Below are 20,806 nucleotides of genomic sequence, written 5' to 3' on the forward strand. Positions count from 1 at the left end.
CTGAAACTGTCTAACAAACAAATTTTGTATAAACCATTGCAAGTTCAATCAATGGCTTCTTCATCAAACTGTAACACAAATTGAAGTCATACAAGAGCAAGTCATGCAATGTTGTAGTTTCTTAATCAATTTAAGATTTTATAAAATTATTTTAATTTACCTCAAAAATAGGTAAGTTCCCGTGCATAGCACGGGTTACCAACTATTGTATGTTTCTATTGCTTCTTTGTTATTTATTCTTCAGGTTTGGATATCAATTATCAAGTACTAAACAATTAAAATTCAACAATAAAACTCATAGATAATAAATAATCAATAGCTTATTGCTACGAACAGTATGACTTGTGAGATCACAACTTCAATAATATTCTATATACTCTCAAATAGTAGATTTTAAATTGCTTTTGAAAGAATTGGGATTTGTCTCAACTTTTTAATTTTATTTTATTTATATGAACTTGTGGTCTCAAATTTAGCCATTTCTTTGTTTTGGATTACAGGTTGGCCATATAGTGGATCACACTAGCATTTCATTGGTTCTTTATCTTAAAGATAAGGCTTCTATTTCTACCGCAAGAACTATTTAGGTATGTATCCCTTGCAAGCATACATGAATTTACATTGTCTTTTAATATATGCATGCTTTATTATTTTCCAATAGTTTTCCCGTGCATCGCACGGGTTAGCGACTAGTTAGTGTTGTTGTGCCCATTGTTGGTTCTGTACCCTTTTCTTTTAACTAGTCTCCTTCTCATGCCACATCTCTTCATTGATAGATTTATTGATAGATTTAGTTGTGCTCACTGTTTTCTGAATTACTGTTTTTCGAGTCTCTCATATACGTTTTCAATGCATGATGTCTAAATCATTGTGATTGTAGTATTTCGGGTTGCAACTGTTTTTGGGGGAAATATCACCTCACAAGTAAGACCAAAAAACCTTTCAAAGTGACACAATTTGGAAAACTGCTTGTGGGGAAACTTATTTTTATTTTGTTATTCTCCAATTATCTGCAAAAACAATTATCTGTCCCATGAAAGAAAAAGATTTTGATTTTCCTATTTCCATGGACGAAAACTTTTTCAGTTTAACTCCATCTATTTTAATATCAAATTGCTCAAGGAGAGTTAATATTAGTATATATTCTAAAACATTCACCATAAAAGACTTTCTAGAAAATTTTTAATTATAGATAATTTATTTGAAAATGGATTTTATTTAAATAGGAATAAAAAAAATGAAAAAAAGGACACTCTATGACCGGATCTAAAGGAATTTATGGAGGCATTGCAGGCTGGAGTGAATGTGTTCATCATTGGCCAATTTGGTGTTGGGTTTTAAGGGAATTAGGCTGCTTGAAGTGGTAATTTACGCTACTTTTTCCCTAAAGTAATTTACACTACTCTTATTTAGAGGGTATTATGTAAACAAGTTTTCCATGTAATTTACGGTTTTTTTTTTTTTTTAAATGTAATTTATGCCACTTTATTTTAGAGGGTATTATTATATTATATATTTGAGCTACTAGATAATGTTACCCAATTTAACCCTCACTTGAAGTGGTTGTTATCTAAGAAATTTTTGTAAACATATTTCTTTTGTAACATAAATTATATTTATCATTTGTATAATTCTATGTGAAATTCAATTTACATTTCCTCTTTTATCAACTATTACTTTACTGCTCCATGAACAATGTTACGTGCATTTTCTCAGTTTTAAGGGTAATTGATATCTTTGAAATCTAATCTCTTTTTAAGTTTTGTTATGGGGGTGTAGTAAGTGGCTAACCATTATTGATTCCTTCACCGGTGAAATAAATATATTTCGAATTTCAACTCTTTTTCACTTTTGTTATGGATGTGTAGTAAGTGGGATTTTTTAAAATGTGTAGTTTTTCTTATTTTGATAAACTTTTAAATAAGGATAGGGTCACACGAATTCCCCACCTTAATCTTTTAAATTTCCCTAATTATAAGGATATGGATGGAGAAGTGGAAACACAAAACAAATCAGTGACCAGAAATAGGAAACGTAGGTATTAATTATTAAAATAAATCTATATAACTTTCATCCAAAAGTATAAACGTGTATGAGTACGACAAATTTAATCTATCAAATACAACTATAAACTAGGCTTTCAGCACGCACGTGCTCAGAGTCTCTTCAATTTTTTGGGTAAGGATTAATTTACAGCATTTATTGTAATTTCGGATTACTACATTTTTCAATCACAAAAAAAAAAAAAAAAATTAAAACAAATAAAAAAAACGTATGGGTGTGATGGGTATTATGTGCGGTGAATCACAACGCCGTACTTTTTTTCTTGTTTGGAAAATGTAGTAATCCCAAAATATAATCAATGCTTTAAATTAATCCTTATCCACAACATTAGAACAACCTCTGTGCACGTGCGTGCTCAGAGGCTAGTATGTGTTTAATCTACTTTTATGATCTGTTTTTATTTTTTTGGTGTAGCCATTGCATAACTAATCGATAATGCATATAATGAGGTTATCATTTCAATGATTGTAGTTTTTCTTCAAATATGCATATGTTATCAGTGAGGTTACCTTATCAACATTCCAGTTGAAGGAAAAAAAGAAAGAAAAGGATCATTCAATATAAAAGTCATCACACATTGTTAATATGGTCATATTATCATAAAATTAAAACCATGTTTGTGGACCTTGAAGAGTGCATATAATAATATACAAATACTTGAGAATCACATTAAAAAACTTTCATATAATCTATGGAAGCTACAAATTAACCCTAAAGCTCCTACGCTACAATCCCTACTTCCCCTGTCTGTTATGTATTGCCAAAGGCAATCATCAAGAGTTAGAGGGTGGCGGAGGTGGAAAAGCACTGCTGTACTCTGAAAAATCCGCTCTCAACGCAGCAACCTCAGCAATAAGCCCATCTAAAAGTTGTCCATGAGCTGCTTGAGTCGTCATAAAGGTCTCCATCATAGCACAAAGAGATAGGGGAGGAGGAACGGTGGGGTCTGCAGCTGTGCTGTGAGCATGTACCCCATCATCACCAATGTTAGCAACGGTACCTATAGGATCAATAGGACTTTACTTAGCATGATCATCTCTAGTGGTGGACTGTACTCGTGGCCTTTTCGATGACCCAACACTCGGTCCAACATTCCTCTTTTGTGTAGTCCACTGTTTGATAGGGGCTATGATGTGGATCAACTCTAGGGAAGGAAAGTTTTCTAACCCTACATAGCGTAGAACCCTATAGATGAAAACTGGGAAGAATAAACCATGCTTCTTACTCTTACTCCTATGTGCCCCAACAAGCGTTTGATAGAAAAGGGAAGGAAAACAAATGGAGGCATCAGTGACGAGGGCATACAAAAAGAAACACCTCTCTATAGGAATAGTATAGACATGGGAGATGGGGAAGATCTTGTGACAAGCTATCCTAAATAAAATATAATTAAGCTCGGTTAAGTCACTCGAGTTAATTCTTGGGTCAGATCCCAATGTCATTGATCTTCCACAAAGAAGAGTCATAACAATAGATATAGGAGGATGCTCCGAGTATGGATAAGTAGGTGTTCTAAAATGAGGTACATTAAGAGCAATGGATATATCATTCTTAGTTATGACAAAACTTTGACCTCGAATCCAAGTACCCAAATTATCATCAGAACAAATTTGGAGATTGGAATAGAACTCTCTAATCAGTGCAACTGGAGAGGGTCGTAAATCTTTACATAGAGACAACCAGTTCCTACACTGTAGATTCCTATGGACAGCAAGTGGTAATTCATCTAGATTGATTTGTTGTTCTGGCCAAATTTTCCTATACTGAATTACATTTTCAAACCTTTGCTCGTTTGTAATCATTTCGAACGTTGTTTGATCAAACACAATTGCAGGCTTAGATGAGGAGGCAGACACTCTTTTGGCTTTGGTTTTAATGGTTTTAGACTTCTTAAGAGCCATAACTAGGATATACAAGTGGGAATGAAAGCAAAACAAAAAACCAATATTTAGAACTGCGTTACAGACACATAAACACAATGTACATATGCATGACAAAAAAGCCTGCATGAGATTGATGCACAATAAGTGTCAATGAATGAATGCATTGAAATGAAAAATTTTCTGTATGTACATGAACATTGACCCATACAGTCAACTTATTTGAAAAACATGCAAACCCACAGTGTACATTGTGCAGCGGGTGTAAAACCAGTCACTACCATCCATCAAACTTACCATGGTGGTCAATTTCAGGCAATTATACCCAATTCAACAAAACCCCAAATTTTACGAAGAACAAGATTGGCGAATGAACCAACATGCATACCAAGATGTGAAAATTTTGAATATAAACAATAGAGAACATGTCGCCAACATGCATACATAGCAACCCATGAACCAGTTCAAATCTAATGAAGCAATTCATCAAAATCCCCAAATTCCCAATATGAAGACATGAACTCTAATTTTTCATTTCTCACAAATCATGCGTTCTTTGCAATTAAAGGGTAGAAAACGTGTGTACAACATCCATACAAAAAACCCATTACATATTTCACGTCAAAACACCCACACCCATGAAAATCCCCAAATTCCATATTAACACATGAACCCTAAATTGAATGGGCTTGTAGAAATCAGCTATGTTTATGTAATTAAAGGCTACAAATCGTATGAACAACATGCATATGTAAAAACCCATGAGCCATTTCAGACCACAACACCCAAAATCATGAAAATCCCCACACTTGTATAGTTCGAAATTTCAGCTTTCACAGGGAGATTAATGTAGGATTTGAAATTAATTTGAATGGGAAGCAAGGGTAAAAGAGTCTTACTACAGTTGAGGATCGATGTTTGGAACCCAGGAAGTCGCTTTCGAGCCTAAGGAATCAAGAGCAATCGACTACTGCTACCGTGGGGAGTCCAATGCAGCAATCCAACAACAGTTATGTTTTTTTATTTATTTTTTTTTTTTATTTTTTTTTTTTATATATGAAACAACAGTTAACTCTGAACTGTGCAAATAAGGAACCATAAAACTTGATCCTTCCATTATCGAGTACTATATTACTCACTAAATATAAAACCGAGTTCCATAATTTGGACCGATTGTGCACCAATCAAGTAAGAATCGATTTTTATAGACAACTTTGCCTGGACTTATGCATTTCGATGGGTCGCAGCACAGATTTAACTAATCCATCTTCAATACTCACTTTCTCGGAGAGCGAGTACTTGATTGTTACTCGCTTTCTCGAAGAGCGAGTACTTGCTGGTTATATTAATTCAAAAACCAATTACTACTCGATAAGTAGATTATCGAGTTACTTAATGTAAATCGCTACCTGTAAAACCGGGTTTCATAATATGACCAATCGGATAACAATTGGTTTTTTCAGACAACCATGGCTGGACTCATGAATTCCTCGATTGGTCGCGTAGCAATCGAATAACAATCGATTCTTACAGACAAGTTTTGTTGGACTTATGCATTTTCGATGGGTCGCAGCCAGTTCGACTGGTTAGTTATTCTTCAGAAATACTCGATTGTATTGACATTGAGTTACATGGAAAACTTGCTTTATTGGAGATTGAGTACTATCTTGTTCTGGTGATTTAGAAACGACTACATAGTACTCTATGTTGCCAGTACCGAGTTATTAATGTTACTCGATGTCAGCAACATCAAGTTTTGGTGGAAAAACCTTCCACTACATATTACAACTCGGCCTGCATGTTTTTTCCTGTTGTCAGCTGCAGCTCAGTTTTATACACCAGCTATGTTCTATTTATTACAATGTTCATGAAGCAACAAGTGTATTGCATGCAACACACTTGAAGTTGGAAATCATACTAAACAGCTTAGTGAAACCCCACTGCAATAATAGAAATTTACATGTAACTGAATTGTTTGCTTGACCGGCTTAGTGAAACCCCCATCCAGTACATAACATTAATGCCACTAACAAAGTGCATGACTACATAAGTACAAAACTTTAGTATCAACTTCTAAGCAAAAAATGACCAATATAATTTGTCTTCTCATCATGGGCCCGTTCAACTGGTGTCATTCGGTTGCTTCCAATTAAAGAGGTAGGGATCATCCTAGCTGCGCAACGTATGTCTGTTATCACCCATCCACCTTGGCTGTCGTACCTACCGTAAATAGTTTAAAAATGTTATGTACACTGGACTTATATAAGTTATTAACACGCAACATAGCCACAACAAGAAAAATTTTCATGACTTACGACGAATAGTGTAACAAAACAATTGAACAACCTCATTTGCCTATTCATGCATGAACACCAATGTTTGTTTCATGACTAGTCCAAATACTTACGATGGCAATAGAGAACAAAGACACTACTACTGAGTTCTTAATAGTGACGTAACAATTTATATGACAAAAGTTGTAAGAGATATATGACCTTTACCTATGATGCAGCTCCACCGCTCGTTCACATCCGCATTTTGAGTAGGACATGTTCTATGGTTGTGCCCCTCTTGGTGACACAACCCACATCTTGACTTGGGTCCATTCTCGATCCATAGGGAGGTCGACAACTCCCTATCATTCTCGTCCATCTCATTGTGGATTTGTGTGGACTTTGGCCGACCTTTGTTCCGGATCAGTTGCAGATTGGGCATCACTACTCTAGTTTTTTCCGGATCCGACCATGCTAATCTGTCTTTCAACGGTTGGAATACCGGTTTGTAGCTATGGTACCTATGAGTCACGCTATAGCAAGGATCAATAAACTGCTGCGCATCGTGCTTATACTTAGCACAAATTGCTATTACGTGTGAACACGGCATCTTGTATGCTTCCCATTTCCCACATGTGCATGTCATACACCGAAGATCAACCCTGTGCATGTGTTGTCTGCCCCCATTACTTAGAGGATTACCCAGTGTGTCAACCTGATATAACTGCACTTGTGTGCACATCCGTGTCACCATATGGTCCTTTGCCTTCGCTTGATTTTTTTCTAACTTGTTCATGGTATACTTGCACCATTCTTGACCCGCTTCCAATTGCTCTAGAGTGAGATTACGATGATCATCAAAGTAGGAGTTCACTTTGAAAAAGGTGTACCTCACCATTGCCGTGATTGGCAAGCTGCGTGCACCTTTCAGTACTCCATTAAAACACTCTGATAGGTTGGTTGTCATTGCTCCGTATCAACGCCCTCTGTCGTGTGCAAGTGTCCACTTTTCTTTGTTTTCATTTTCCTAGTACCTGTGTGTAGTTGGTTTGACATTGCGAATTAAATCCAGTGTGGCTTGAAACTTTCTAACTTGATTCACACTTGCTACCCTCCATACCAATTTCTTCAACTCCGAAATTTTCCATTTTGTGTTAACATTGCTAGCTACATGGCAGAGGCAATACCAGTGATGGGCCTGGGGAGGCTGCAACCAAGTCATCCTTGTGTCATCCAAGCAGGCTTTTATCCCCGAATGTCGGTCAAAGATGATGCAAAGATTTGTCCGGTCCGTAACAAATCATTTCAGGCATGCCAAGAACCATCCCCATGTCTCCTTGCTTTCACTCTCAACAACGGCAAATGCAAGTGGATAAACCTCGTTGTTAGCATCCATTGCCATTGCTATCAACAACTTTCCCTTGTACTTGCCATAGAGTTGCATTGCATCGATGCTTATCACCGGCCTACAATACTTGAACCCTTCAATACACGGACCAAAAGCCCAAAAGGCACAGTTAAATGTGCAAGTTCCCGGCACACTACGGTGGTCGCACTTCAACTGTGTCACTGTGGTTGGATCTGCATCTTTTAACGCTGCCAGGAACCGAGGCAATTCTGCGTATGACTCATCGAAATCACCGTAGATGGCTGCAACGACTTTCTGTTTTGCATCCCAAACCTTATAGTGAGACGCCCAATGGTCATGTTTCGCATGAAGAAGACTACGCAGGGTTGCTACTGTTCTTGAAATGTCTTCCCATACATATGACTTAAGTGTGATGGCAATGAACTTCAAATCCATCATCCTTCCATCATGATCCACTTGGAGTGACGAGCAAGTGTGGGGACCCTTACATGTTGTGATCAGCCACAGCTTGTGCCTTTTGTTGTAGATAGCTCGAACTGACCACAGACATGCATCGTGTACACATGTTACAACCAGTCTCCAGGGGTCTGACTTCACGTACTTAAATTTTTTATTGAGCCCAACGGAGAACATGGTTAGCGCGTGTTGAACCGCAGCTTTATTCTTGAATAGCATCCCCTTGCTCAGTTCGTCCCCCGGTCGCCAACTCAGCAGACCTGTTTCTAGGGAAGGTGATGGGTCATCAATGTCATCCCATGTGTTTGACGTGAACCATTCGGGGTTAGGGTTCAGATTGTTTTCTGGTTGTAGTTCATCTAACAATTTTGGATTCCCTACCGGTCCATCGTTATCAATGAACTCCTCATGCACATCTCGAGTGTCATCCATTTCAGTTGCCTTGTCCAAGTAGGTTTGGATATCTTCATTTTGGTGAGTATACCCTTCATCCTCACGGGTATGGATAGACCCTAACACTTCGGCGTCTTTAGTATTGTCCATAGCAACCCCATTCCATGGTTGAGAGTCGTAGGGCAAAGATGTCTCGGGTGTAACTGAAGGGTACACAACGGTTACAGGAACTGATTCTTGCTCTCCAACTCTACTGGCATATTGCAAACCCCCGTCGACATTGAACCCAACAGTGTGGATAGTTACATACAAGTCAGAACCTATGAATTGCCCTACCCGCTTTATCACTCCCCACATTATATTTGCATCATCATCGCATTGTAACGGAATTGAATTGTAGAACACTTGGGTACCTACTAGTTGTTGCGGAGCCTGAAATACAATGGAGATGTCGTGGGTATCCTTGTCTAACCCCATAGTTGACATTATCTTTCATTTAAGTTTTCTCGTGTGTATCCCACATTTCACTTCAATAAGCGTCTACTTTTGGTTCGGACCTTGGTATGGTAGCCCATGCAAATCATTAATATATGCCTCCCCGTCGTAGTAAACATAGAAGTAATGTGGACTCATAACGGACCTGAACCACAAATAGTAATAATTGTCATGCTGCGTAATATTGTGAAACCATAGGCTAACTATACATGCCCTATGTTTGGGTGTTCATGTAGGTAAACAAACCTAAGAAAATTGTGCTAAACATGCTAAAAAACACTATTGAATAATTATATCGTCTACTCCATCAGACTTCATTTCGATGACGAAAATGTTTGCACAATGTGGTCGAATTTCATGTTGGATATAGTTCAACAAATGAGAACTCAAAAGCATTGCAAATAAGCGAGATAATTCCTACCATGCAATATGTACCATTATTATGTTCATATACCTCCCATTGAAGACCCACAACATTCAAATAATTTGTGTTCTCAAAAATTGTATCACATTATTATGTTCAAATACCCCCTATTGAAGACCCACAACATTCAAATCATTTGTGTTCTCAAAAATTGTCCACAACATTATTATGTTCAGATGCCCCCATTCAAGACCCACAACATTGAAAAAATTCGTGTTGCTCTGAATTGTTATCAAGTATTATTTATCTATCAGGTGAGATGTTGACAGAATGGAGAAGAAAAATGTACGCATAATGTCATTAAGGGGTTTCATGTAGGATATTGTTCAACAAATGAGAATCCAAAAGCATTGCAAATAAGGGAGATAATTCCTAGCATGCAACATGTACCACATTATTATGTTCAGATACTTAGCATTGAAGACCCACAACATTGAAATAATTTGTGTTCTCAAAAATTGTACCACATAATTATGTTCAGATACCCCATTCAACACCCACAACATTGAAAAAATTCATGTTGCTCTAAACTGTTATCAAGTATTATTTACCTATCAACTGAGATGTTGACAGAATAGAGAAGAAGTGAACTTGAGACAATTAGTGTGCTTTGTGCAGCTGGTTAATTGAACTTGAAGCTGGTACTAGTTGTGACACAATGGTTGTAATCTCAGACCGGCCCACGTCCAGAATTCAGAATGACAGTGTCAATAGCGTTCTGGTCAGTGGTCCTAGAAAGTTGGGCAAGTGGGGGGGGATGTTATTCTTGCACAGTACTCGGCTCTGAAGAAATCGAGTTATAAATAACTCGATTATACAGAAGCGGCGTACTATTAAAACCTCATACGTCATGCACAGTACTCGGCCCTGCACAAATTGAGTTATATATAACTCAATTATATAAACACCGAGTACTATTAAAACCTCATACAAATGCCAGTAGAACGCATAATGATCCTAAAATGGAGTTTAATACAACTCGTCCCTAAGGAGACTGAGTATTATTTACTTCACCTAACTAGTTGGTTAGGACAGTTGTTTATACTCGCCATTGATACAGGCGAGTTCTATTGTGTTACTTGATTTGTGGATAATCGAGTACTGTAGATATTACGCTTTATATTAAATGACAGCTTCCTCTCTTTCAGTTTGGGGCTATTGACAGAGGAAAACATTCAAACATGGAGAAGAGAAGCCTCCTTTGCTTCTAGAGGTAACATGCCCACCTTTTTTTATAGTTGTCATTAAATAATTTACTACTGTACAAAACAAATGCTGATTATGCAACTATTTGTCAAATATTTGAATAAGAAATGTCAATGTTGCTGCAGTCCACTAGCACCTGTTGGTAAAGCAACATGGTACATGTTTATCTAATACCTCAGATTCGAAATTTGGTAAGTTCTAACCTCAACACAACTAATACGGTTTTAACATATAGTGTTGTTGTACAAACTCTTTTAGGGTGGTAGATACTATGTTGTTTTCGTTGGTCGTGCTCTTGGCATATACGACAATTAGGTAGAAGCAAGTAGACAAGTTCATAGATTCGCGAACGCCGAACACAAGTCATACAAAGATAGACGGGAAGCAGAATCTACATACATAGAGTTCATGCAACGTAATGGTAGGAACGTGTAGTATGGTGCTTCCCAATCGTGAACATCTCCTACCATGTCGCCATCAAGCCAAGGGGGGGCTTCTCAAAGCGAAGGAACCAGCTATTGTGATTGAGATGTTAGGAACAGATTGTTGAGGTATCAGGTAAACGTTGTCATTGAGGAGTGTGACCACGCAAGCAGGATTGCAACCTTGAGTACTAACATGCTCAGTGAAGTGGTAGCCCATGTTATAGGGGATGAGGAAGTTCATGATTCGACACGATAAGGAAGCGCAAAATGAAGGCGAAACTATGGCTCTTGCTTATGGCATTTATGAATCTAGTAATACTAATGACATGTGTTTTTATGCCCCCTATGCCTCAAGTTTGCAGTATAGATGGGCTAAAGTGTTGTTGAATAGCTTTTTCGTTTCCCTTTTGAACATTAATCTGGAATCTGTCTTAGCCTGTTGGCCTGTAATTGCTTGTATTGTTGTTAAGATCGGCTAGGTTGTTTTGGTAACTGTAGTTGGCTTTGGATAGCCAATAAGTATTTTCTCTATATATTTTTTGCGTAGGTCAAAAAATACACTTGTTATGAAGAAGTTGCGAATATAACAAGCAATAGGTTGGTTGTCCCTTGTTGGTTATGATTTTGTAGCATAACATTGAGCCATCTAGGAACATAAAATCTAGAAATGCGCACCACCTAGCAATGAAACATGTATGGGCATTTGCCAAACTATTTCATTACATAATATGCAATTATACGACCTTAACATATAGAAATGTACATTTCCAAATAAATTTAAAGATACTTGGGAAGAAATAGACTATTTCATTCCTTACTTCGACAGAATTGATCATTTGACTCAGCGTCTAATCCAACTATCTTGTATTTAGTAGCTTTAATCCCTCTTTAAGTGCCCAATGAAGGAACTCAATTAATTTTCTTTTTTGTTGAAAATAGTATAACAAAGTAACGAAAAAGGAATGTACTATTTGCTAAGTTGCTAATAAAATTATATAAGAAATTCTAAAATCTAAAACAAAAAGGAAAAAGGGGGAAAAAATTACTCAAACAATAAGGTATATATATAGCCATGAATATCAATCCACCTGAATTGTGATTCTCACTTATTTGAATGTAAAAACATTGCTCCAATATCAGAAGACCTTATCCATGCAAATCTTCTACAAAATACACCAAACCAATAGACAAAATCAACATGCCACAATTTGCTGATAGAATTATATAAGAAATTGTAAAATCTAAAAGAAAAATAAAAGAAGAAAAGGAAGTAAACAAAAAAACTTAACATTTAAAAAGAACATGAGAGGGAGAGATGGATGCGTGGCATATAAATGGGATAGACCAACAATTGTATGAAATCCTTGCCATTAAATTTCCACCTACTCACCACCAAATTGAAACAAACAAATAAATCACAACCTATGAAAACCACAACACATAAAACGAAAATGTCAATAACAGAATACAGAAGGACAGATTAGAGTACCCACCTTTTTTTGTTTTTTTTTTCAGCGATGGCCTTCTTTGCAGGTTTCTCTACCAATTTTTTATTTTTTTTGGTTTGATACCAGACATCTTGGTCTCTTAACGTAGCAAATAATTTTTTTTTATTTTTTATTTAATTTGAATTTGCAGATGAGACGTGAGGATAAGGATAGACAGAGTCAAATAATATTGTAACTGGTAGACTCTAACTATTTCATGATAATGAGGAGTTAAATTTTATTTTCTCCTTTTTATATGAGGAGAGTTTAAACTTGTACGTAGGTAAAAGAGTGGATGAATTTTTGAAGTGTTTTTTTATTTTTTTTTATGGATTTCTTTTTTGGGTAATTGTTCAAAAGATAATTGTTGTGATAATTGGATTGAGATAAGAATTGTGCTAACATTTACTCTTTTTTTTTTTTTTAAATAAAGGTAATTGATTTTTATTTATTTTTTCAACAACGGCAGATGTGTGTGTTCTTTTTTGGTTTTTTATTTTTTATCAATTATCATGGCAGATGTATTCACAAACAAACGTGTTTGTTTTAATGAATTTTTTTTTTTATAAGTGAATAAAGTAATTTGAATACCATCAGGAGAGTAATCCTATTTTGTAGGCAATGTTTTAGTACAAGTTCGACATGTATTTTTACCTGACTATCCTTCATTCAATAGTCACAATTTAAATATAGACGTTAAGGACATTTTTGAACTAAAAAATGGGGAATCCAAACAAGGGAAACCCCTTAAATAATAGCATACATAATCTTAAAAAAACCTCAAGTTGAGTACAAAATGAAAAAAACACAACTAAATACTAAATTTTATAATATTTTATTTTTTGAGATTGCCCCTGACGTTCAGGGAAAGAGCTAAACAACTAATGAAAATTATGAAATACCCTTAATTTAATAAACTTATCTTTATCTCTAATTCATAAGAAATGGTTTAAACTCTTAAATTGATAAAAATTGAAAACAAACAATCTAATGAAAAAAGTCAAATTGTATAAAAAAAAAAAACTTATCTACCACGTTTATATATTTTGAAAAAACAATAAATAAATAAAAACTATCTCGGCCGGTTCTCTATTTTTTCAAATTCGAAACATAATACTAAAAAAAAAAAATACACTTAACACGTTTGAATTCCACTCCCACATTGTCATATATTATTCCTTTTTTTTATTTTTTATTTTTTATTTTTTATTTTTTGCCATTTGATAGTGCAATATAGATAAAAATAACCTATTAACAACCTGTTTGTTTATGACCCGAACAACCTGTTTAATTAATTCCAGTGTACTTAACTCGAATAACCTGTTATGTTGCCCATATATCTACATTCAGAATTCAACCATAAATCAAGTAAAAAAAATCAAAATAACAAAAAAAGAAAATCTTTGGCAATTCCTTTAAAATTAAACTAGTAGTCCAAAATGTTCCACCCTCCATACTATAAAATTCAATACCATGTCAAAGTTCCATAATAAATAACCAAGTAATAAATTAGATGCCATTTTCAGTTCCATATCAAAAACTAAAACACATAACGGATTAAGATAATAAAAAACCAAAATGATTACATGGCATATCAAATTATCCTTCATGGCAAAATCCAAGTGCCATATCAAAAAGTAGAACACATCACTGATTAAGAGACTGGATTAGAAGAGGGTTCCATTGAAGAGCTGTCTTCCTTGTGCTCATCGTTATTGATATCCATGCTCATTTTATCTTCACTGAGCTCTTCCAATTGTGGTTGTGCAAGGTCTACATCAAATAAATTTAATGAAACATTAAAAACTTATCTATGCATTATAAATCAGAAATTTAAAATCTGTGGGTAATCAAGCAATTGAAGCAATGAATCAATTAAACAAATAAGTCATTTCCATAGTAGTAAGAACAAAAATTACCGGTAACTTTTTTGTAGTGTCTGCTGTGTACCAAGTCTACCAACAAAATATATAAACGATTCTATTTTGAATATGCATGAATATAATTTGTATTACATTGGTTAACCATACCATCATGCATAATTTTTTAGAATTTATTCCATTTAAATTCTCACCAAGATTGTGCACATTCTATATGTTCTATTTTGATAACTCAAATCCTCTATCCATATAGCAACTTTAATGCCATTTCAACTTTTCTCTACACCTTTTCATGATTAATATTTAAAGTAAACATTTTTGTATTTTATGGGAAATCCAGAACCTTTTTGACATATATATATATATATTTTTTAAAAATCATAAACTTATAACACATTCAGCCAACATATAAATAAAAAATGCATTACCTATATCTATATCTGTCCCAATAGAAATAGGAATGCTCAATGGCACTTCAAATTTCTTTCGACATAACTCCGAATGGCGCTTCAAATTATACTGAACATATGCTCCGGCAGCAATATATTCCTTTCCACACTGCTTACATTTGCATGAAGGCTGTTCTTTGTCTTTTGTCGGAAGCATCTCAAAGGAACGCCATACAGTTGAAGTCCTCCTCCTCTTGTAGTCTTTGAGCTCAGTCTTAGCCTTTTTTGGCTCGGGAAGGTCAGCCATTTCATCAAATTGGGCATCTAAGTCATTGCGTTTTCCTTTTTTCTTCATGTTAGTAGGAATCATCTCATGACTTTCCATCTAGACCAATTTAAAGAAAAATTATTGATAAGAAATTTAGTAGTGCTAAGAAAAATTAAGGAATGACAAATGAATTTAAAATCAACAAAAGGAACAAACAAATCTAATATTAGTACTAAACAGTCAACATTAAAGTGAGTATAGATCCGAAACGATTTTATCTTAAGATGTCAGAAACAGGAAAAACTTGAGAGGAAATCAGGAGTTGTTAAAAGTCTTATAAGTGTAAGCCCAAGCTCACTCGAAAATGAGCACTCTAATTAATAAGTCATTTGTTATTTTAGTAACAGTGTTTCTTTTATGATAATTTATTTAAATATTTACAAGTGACAAAAATTGCATCTAATTAAACTTCCATCTTTTATCAAAATAAATAAATAAATAAATAAAATCAACATTATAGCGATTAACAACACAAACGAACGGATCTACAATTATTTTGTTTGAAGATGACAGATACAAAGAAATTTGAAAAGAAATCATAGAACAAGACCCAATTATTTTTAAATCAACATAAAAAATAAACGAAAAAGTCTGCTATAAGTACTAAACAATCGACATGATGATAATGATTAACACAATAAATGAAATCTACAATTTAATGAATCAATTTCATTACTAACTAAACAAAACAAAAATTATGATGGGCATTATGTCCAGGACATATATACCTTGCTGGACTGGATTCGGTGATTGAAAGCTGAAGAAAAATAACAGAGGGCAGCCACGGTTTTGAGGACAAGATAAATTAGAGGGGTTGCCTATGGATTTGAGGGGAAGAGTGAGTACAAGGTTGAGAGACATGTTCAGGCTAGGGTTTTGATTTTATAGTGTAGAATCAATCTGTAGTGTAGTGTACATGAAAGAGTGGCGGTTGGAGTTTTGAGGAGAAGAAGAAGAAGAGACACAGAGAGAGTAATGGTTGACGACGGAAACTAAGAGACAATCTTGAGATTGAGAATTTCAGAGAGGCGTGAGGCCAGGTTCTGTTCTGAGGGTAAGATGTATCTAGACACAGTACTCGGTTATCCTATAACCGAGTAACAATACTCGCTACCTAGATAGCCAAGTTCAATATAATACTCGCAATCTCTAAAGCTAAGTTTTATAAATGTTGACCGATCACATACCAATCGTACACCAATTGTTTTGTACAAAGAAGTTTGGGTGGACTCATGCAGTTTTTGGTTTTAAATTAGTACTCGCTTACACTGAGACTGAGTACTAATTGGTCATGGTTGGGAGAAGCAACACACAGTACTTGGTTATCCTATAACCAAGTAACAATACTCGCTACCTAGATAGCCGAGTTCAATATAGTAATACTCGCAATCTCCAAAACTGAGTTCTATAAAAGCTGACCGATCACATACCAATCACACACCAATCGTTTTGTACAGAGAAGTTTGGGTCCTCATGCAGTTTTTGCGATGGGTCAAACATAAGACCGACTGATCGAAATATTCTTCATTTATACTTGACTATTCTGATACCGAGTTTAATTCAGTAATCGCTTACACAAAGATCGAGTAGTACTTGGTCGTGGTTGCGAGAAGCAACAGATAGTACTCGGTTATACTATAATCGAGTAACAGTACTCGCTACATTGATAGCCGAGTTCAATATAGGACCGGTCCAACACCAATTGAATACCAATCATCGTTTACAGAGAAGTTTTCCTGTACTCTTTTCTGATTTTCCACCCATCAATACTCGACTACTGTGGTGTCGAGTTCTATAATTAAACAAATGAAGCAGTATTTGGTAATTTATTCACAGCCCCTTAGAGAACATTAATGTGAGTGTTGATAGACCAAATGCAATCCACCAACTTTCTGCCGTATTTCTACAATTTTCGTTTTTTCTTATTTTCTTAATTGAATATCTTTATCCAATAGTCACTTTATTTTATTCATTGAATATTAAATTTACAACTACAAAGGAAATGGATGGGATTCCATTTGAATTCCTATCTAAATTCACAGTAATAGAGCCGCTTAGATATTACATATATAACTAATTAATATCTAATATTACATATACATGTGTTTCTTGGATAATGTAACTCAACCGTTCAAATCTTAATTTAATAAGATTATAGAATCATTCTTCGAAACATTCACAATAGTTGTACTAATTAGAGTACATACATCTAGTTTGGCCCCCCCTAACCAATCCTTTTTTTTTTTTTTAATTTTAATTTAGTTTTTTGTAAATCTTCATTTTTTCTTTTTGTATTGGCCCACGCAGGTACAATCAATCTACATGGACAAATTCGTTAGTTTGAATCATTGCATCGAAATAGAAGTATTTGATTGATCTAAGTGCAAGTAATTTATTATTTATTAAAATTATCTTTTAGTCAACCGTTTAATTGGATGAAATCAACTTGAATGGGAATTTTTCTATATAACAATAGCATCTTTTGTAGGAGATAGCACACCATAATACTATAAGTATTACAATCCTAATTATTATTCAGATTGTGATTACTAATATGTAATAATATTGAATATTGGAATTAAATGAACAAAACAATATAAAGATAGTATTCATTGGGGGGGGGGGGGATAAATAGACCGAACTGGAATTTTAGGAAAAATATCTTCTCGATCTCTTTCCTTTTTTGTACTTCCCCTTTTGTTTGTTGCAATTCCCGAAGACCGCTAATATCTTTTTTTTGAGTATTACTTCTATACTTTATATAGTTTATACTTATATGATTTATCTATTTATTTTTATATATTATGCTCATTAAGCAGATTATCTCGATACACACATATATTGTGTAAGGCTTAAACTAAAAAAATAAATCACGCAAACTAGTCAATGACCCTCCATGGATTCACCTATATAAGCCACAGCTAAAGTTGCAAAAATAAGGGCTTGAATACTGCTTCTAAATAATCCAAGTAACATGATGGGTATAGGAACTACTGAAGGTACTAAAGAAACAAGAACAAGAACTACTAATTCATCAGCTAAAGTTGCATTCATCTTGAACAAATCTTTAGCTAAATTTACACTAGAGTATTTTGCTTATAAAAGAGAGCCACATAAAAGGAAAATTTCAACAAATCTAATGTATAAATTAAACTTCTTCAGTTGTGGGATCTCCATCCATCATCACTATATTGCATTTGTCTAAAGCTGCCTTTGTTCAAATATGCAGATACATAGATACAAAAATCTAGAATTGAACTTTTCCATTGCACATGAAAATATCCACCCTTTGCAATTATAATTGGTACCTAACTCGAAGCTTACTCAAATATTCATATAGGACCTAAGATGCTTGAGTAGCTTCATTAGTTACAAAATATGTTTAAAAAGATTCAACATATCCAAAAAATCAGCTGTTACACATATGCCGTCCAAAAATCTATTGTCATAAATGCTCTCCAAATTGTCATGTATGCTGTCCAAAAATCTGTCAGTCTTTTATGTCCAAAAAATGTTGTCAAAGTTTTGTCCGCTAGCTGTTACATCAACAATAAGACGTTGTCCAACTACTGTGCAAAAAACAAAGAAAACAACCAATATGGTGGTTTCCTGACTTTATCAATAGTAGGAACTATTGAAGCCTGCAAAATATGCCACCAAATATGAATCAATAAATGAAAAACAAAAACCAAAAACTAAATGAAAATATAAGTTTAAATTATAGAAAAATTCTTAACGTCTATGCACACCTGACTCATGCCATATATGCCAACATGATCTTGTCCAAGCAAAAATCCACAATCACAAGATTCCTACACTATTTCCTTGGGTATGGAGGAAATCCCTGTCCATTATAGAATTCTTGGGTATGCGGACATAGCTGATGGCCAATCATGGTATTTTTATTAATAAGTTTTCTTTACTTTATGGGTGCTCATTCGTGTGGGTTTTGGTTCAATTCATTGAGGGTTTAGTATTTAGCCAGATTGTGAAAGGATTCAGTTTATGTTTTCGCTTACTCGTGCGCAATCCTACATCAAGTCTTTTCCTCTTCCCTAAAGCAAGGAAGTTATTTATGGATTTCTGTACACAAAATGGTTCACCTGCATGCATCTCATCCTCACTCAACATGCTCTTGTCCCCTAAAATCATTCAAATGACATTCCCATCATGAATCTAAAACCACAGACAATACCATTTCGAATTGACCCAATCAACAAAAAGAAATGGCTTCTCTTTGTACCAAGTATGCTGGTCCAGCGACATATGCATGGTCTGAAATTTAACAAGTTGCTGTCTCTAACAGCTGTGTCTAACATGCTATGTCCAAGCTGAAACATAACAGTTGTGTTGTGTTTGTGTCCAAATATCATAGATCTAATTTGATGTGCAGGGCAGATTTTAATAATAATAATGTGATGTGCAGGGCACCTTTTTTCCATCACTTTCTTTCAAATCAAACAAAGCTTAAAGCAAGGAAGGAAATTTATAAACAGAAACACAACTAAGCAAATTCAATTTCCAAGCCATGTTGGACTTATGTATATCTAGACAGAGGAGATTCATAATTCAGTTGCTTAAAAGTAACATCTTCCTTTTATAGCCAAGATAAATCCCAACTGTCTAATAATAAGGACATTTATTTTCTCTTTTTTTTTTTTTTTTGGTTGTGAATTGTAATTATCGAAAATGAACCTCAAATACTAAAATAAATTAAGAAGTCCAGATATTGGGCAAGATTTTACCCCCATATGCTCCACATCATCAACGACTCAACGATCTTTTCGTTTCCTCACAACTACCTTTGCCGGTCTTGTCTTACCTGAAATTCAAAGGGATCACACATTACTTGAATGCACACATTCCCTATGCTTAATTTAATTATTAGAAAATGTTTGATCTGAGTATGATCATCACTTAAAGCACACAACATTATATGCAAGTCCTGTGACATTGTATTAAGGTAAATGATAAACGGTTTACATAGCATGGAGGTGTACTGCCTAAATAAGAAAATCTAATGCAAATTGAGCACAGGATTGTTAATCTAAACATTCTAATGAACATATAGCAGTTAAGAAAGATGCCTTCCTAGCTGTGCAAATAATTACTTTATCATTATGAAGATAGAAGACTAGGACATATAATGACATAGGAATAATTCCTTTACAAGTTTTATATATCTTTTATAATTATGCGCAGTCTGTGGATTTCAAAAATGTTTCCATAAATCATGTTATTTACCGTCACCGGTCCCACAACCAGGGGGATGTATGTCAGTGTGGAGTGATCTTCGCAACCCATGTACTGGCACTATATTCTCACTCTGTATCTGTTTGATCTATGCAATCGGTTCATCAGGGTTAGGAAGTGAAGAGTCCTGGGTGGGCTTAGCTTGAACTACAAGTGGGGTCGGTCGGCCAGGTGTGGGTACAAATATACAGCCACCGTCGTGGGCAGAGTCGGCAAACAATGGGGGAGACAGCCGAGTGGGTGGTGGGTACCGAGGGCCAGCTTGGACACAGGATGTGTGTTCTGCACTATTGTCATGGCTAGGGGGTGGGATGGTTGGGCAGCAGCGTTAGACGTGCATCGCGATGACCCGACACCATCCATGTACATGCCCCAGTCGCCCTCCAACGCCTCATCATCTGTAGAAAAACAATTGTATTTATTAAGATGACAACAAGGGATTGAGTCAGAAAATGTCTTACTATTTGCAGCCTAGATATGATTC

At 35.1% G+C, this 20,806-nt stretch overlaps 1 protein-coding gene across 1 annotated transcript; it reads right to left on the minus strand.

Annotated features, from left to right (window-relative positions):
* Positions 1-7,517: 7,517 nt before the first annotated feature.
* LOC115972906 lies at positions 7,518-8,912 on the minus strand. Its single transcript, XM_031093134.1, has one exon. It carries the CDS (start codon positions 8,910-8,912, stop codon positions 7,518-7,520), a length of 1,395 nt encoding a protein of 464 aa, XP_030948994.1.
* Positions 8,913-20,806: the final 11,894 nt, after the last annotated feature.

The sequence above is a fragment of the Quercus lobata genome, unplaced genomic scaffold (assembly GCF_001633185.2).
Source record: "Quercus lobata isolate SW786 unplaced genomic scaffold, ValleyOak3.0 Primary Assembly Scq3eQI_1902, whole genome shotgun sequence".
Classification (NCBI taxonomy): Eukaryota; Viridiplantae; Streptophyta; class Magnoliopsida; order Fagales; family Fagaceae; genus Quercus; species Quercus lobata.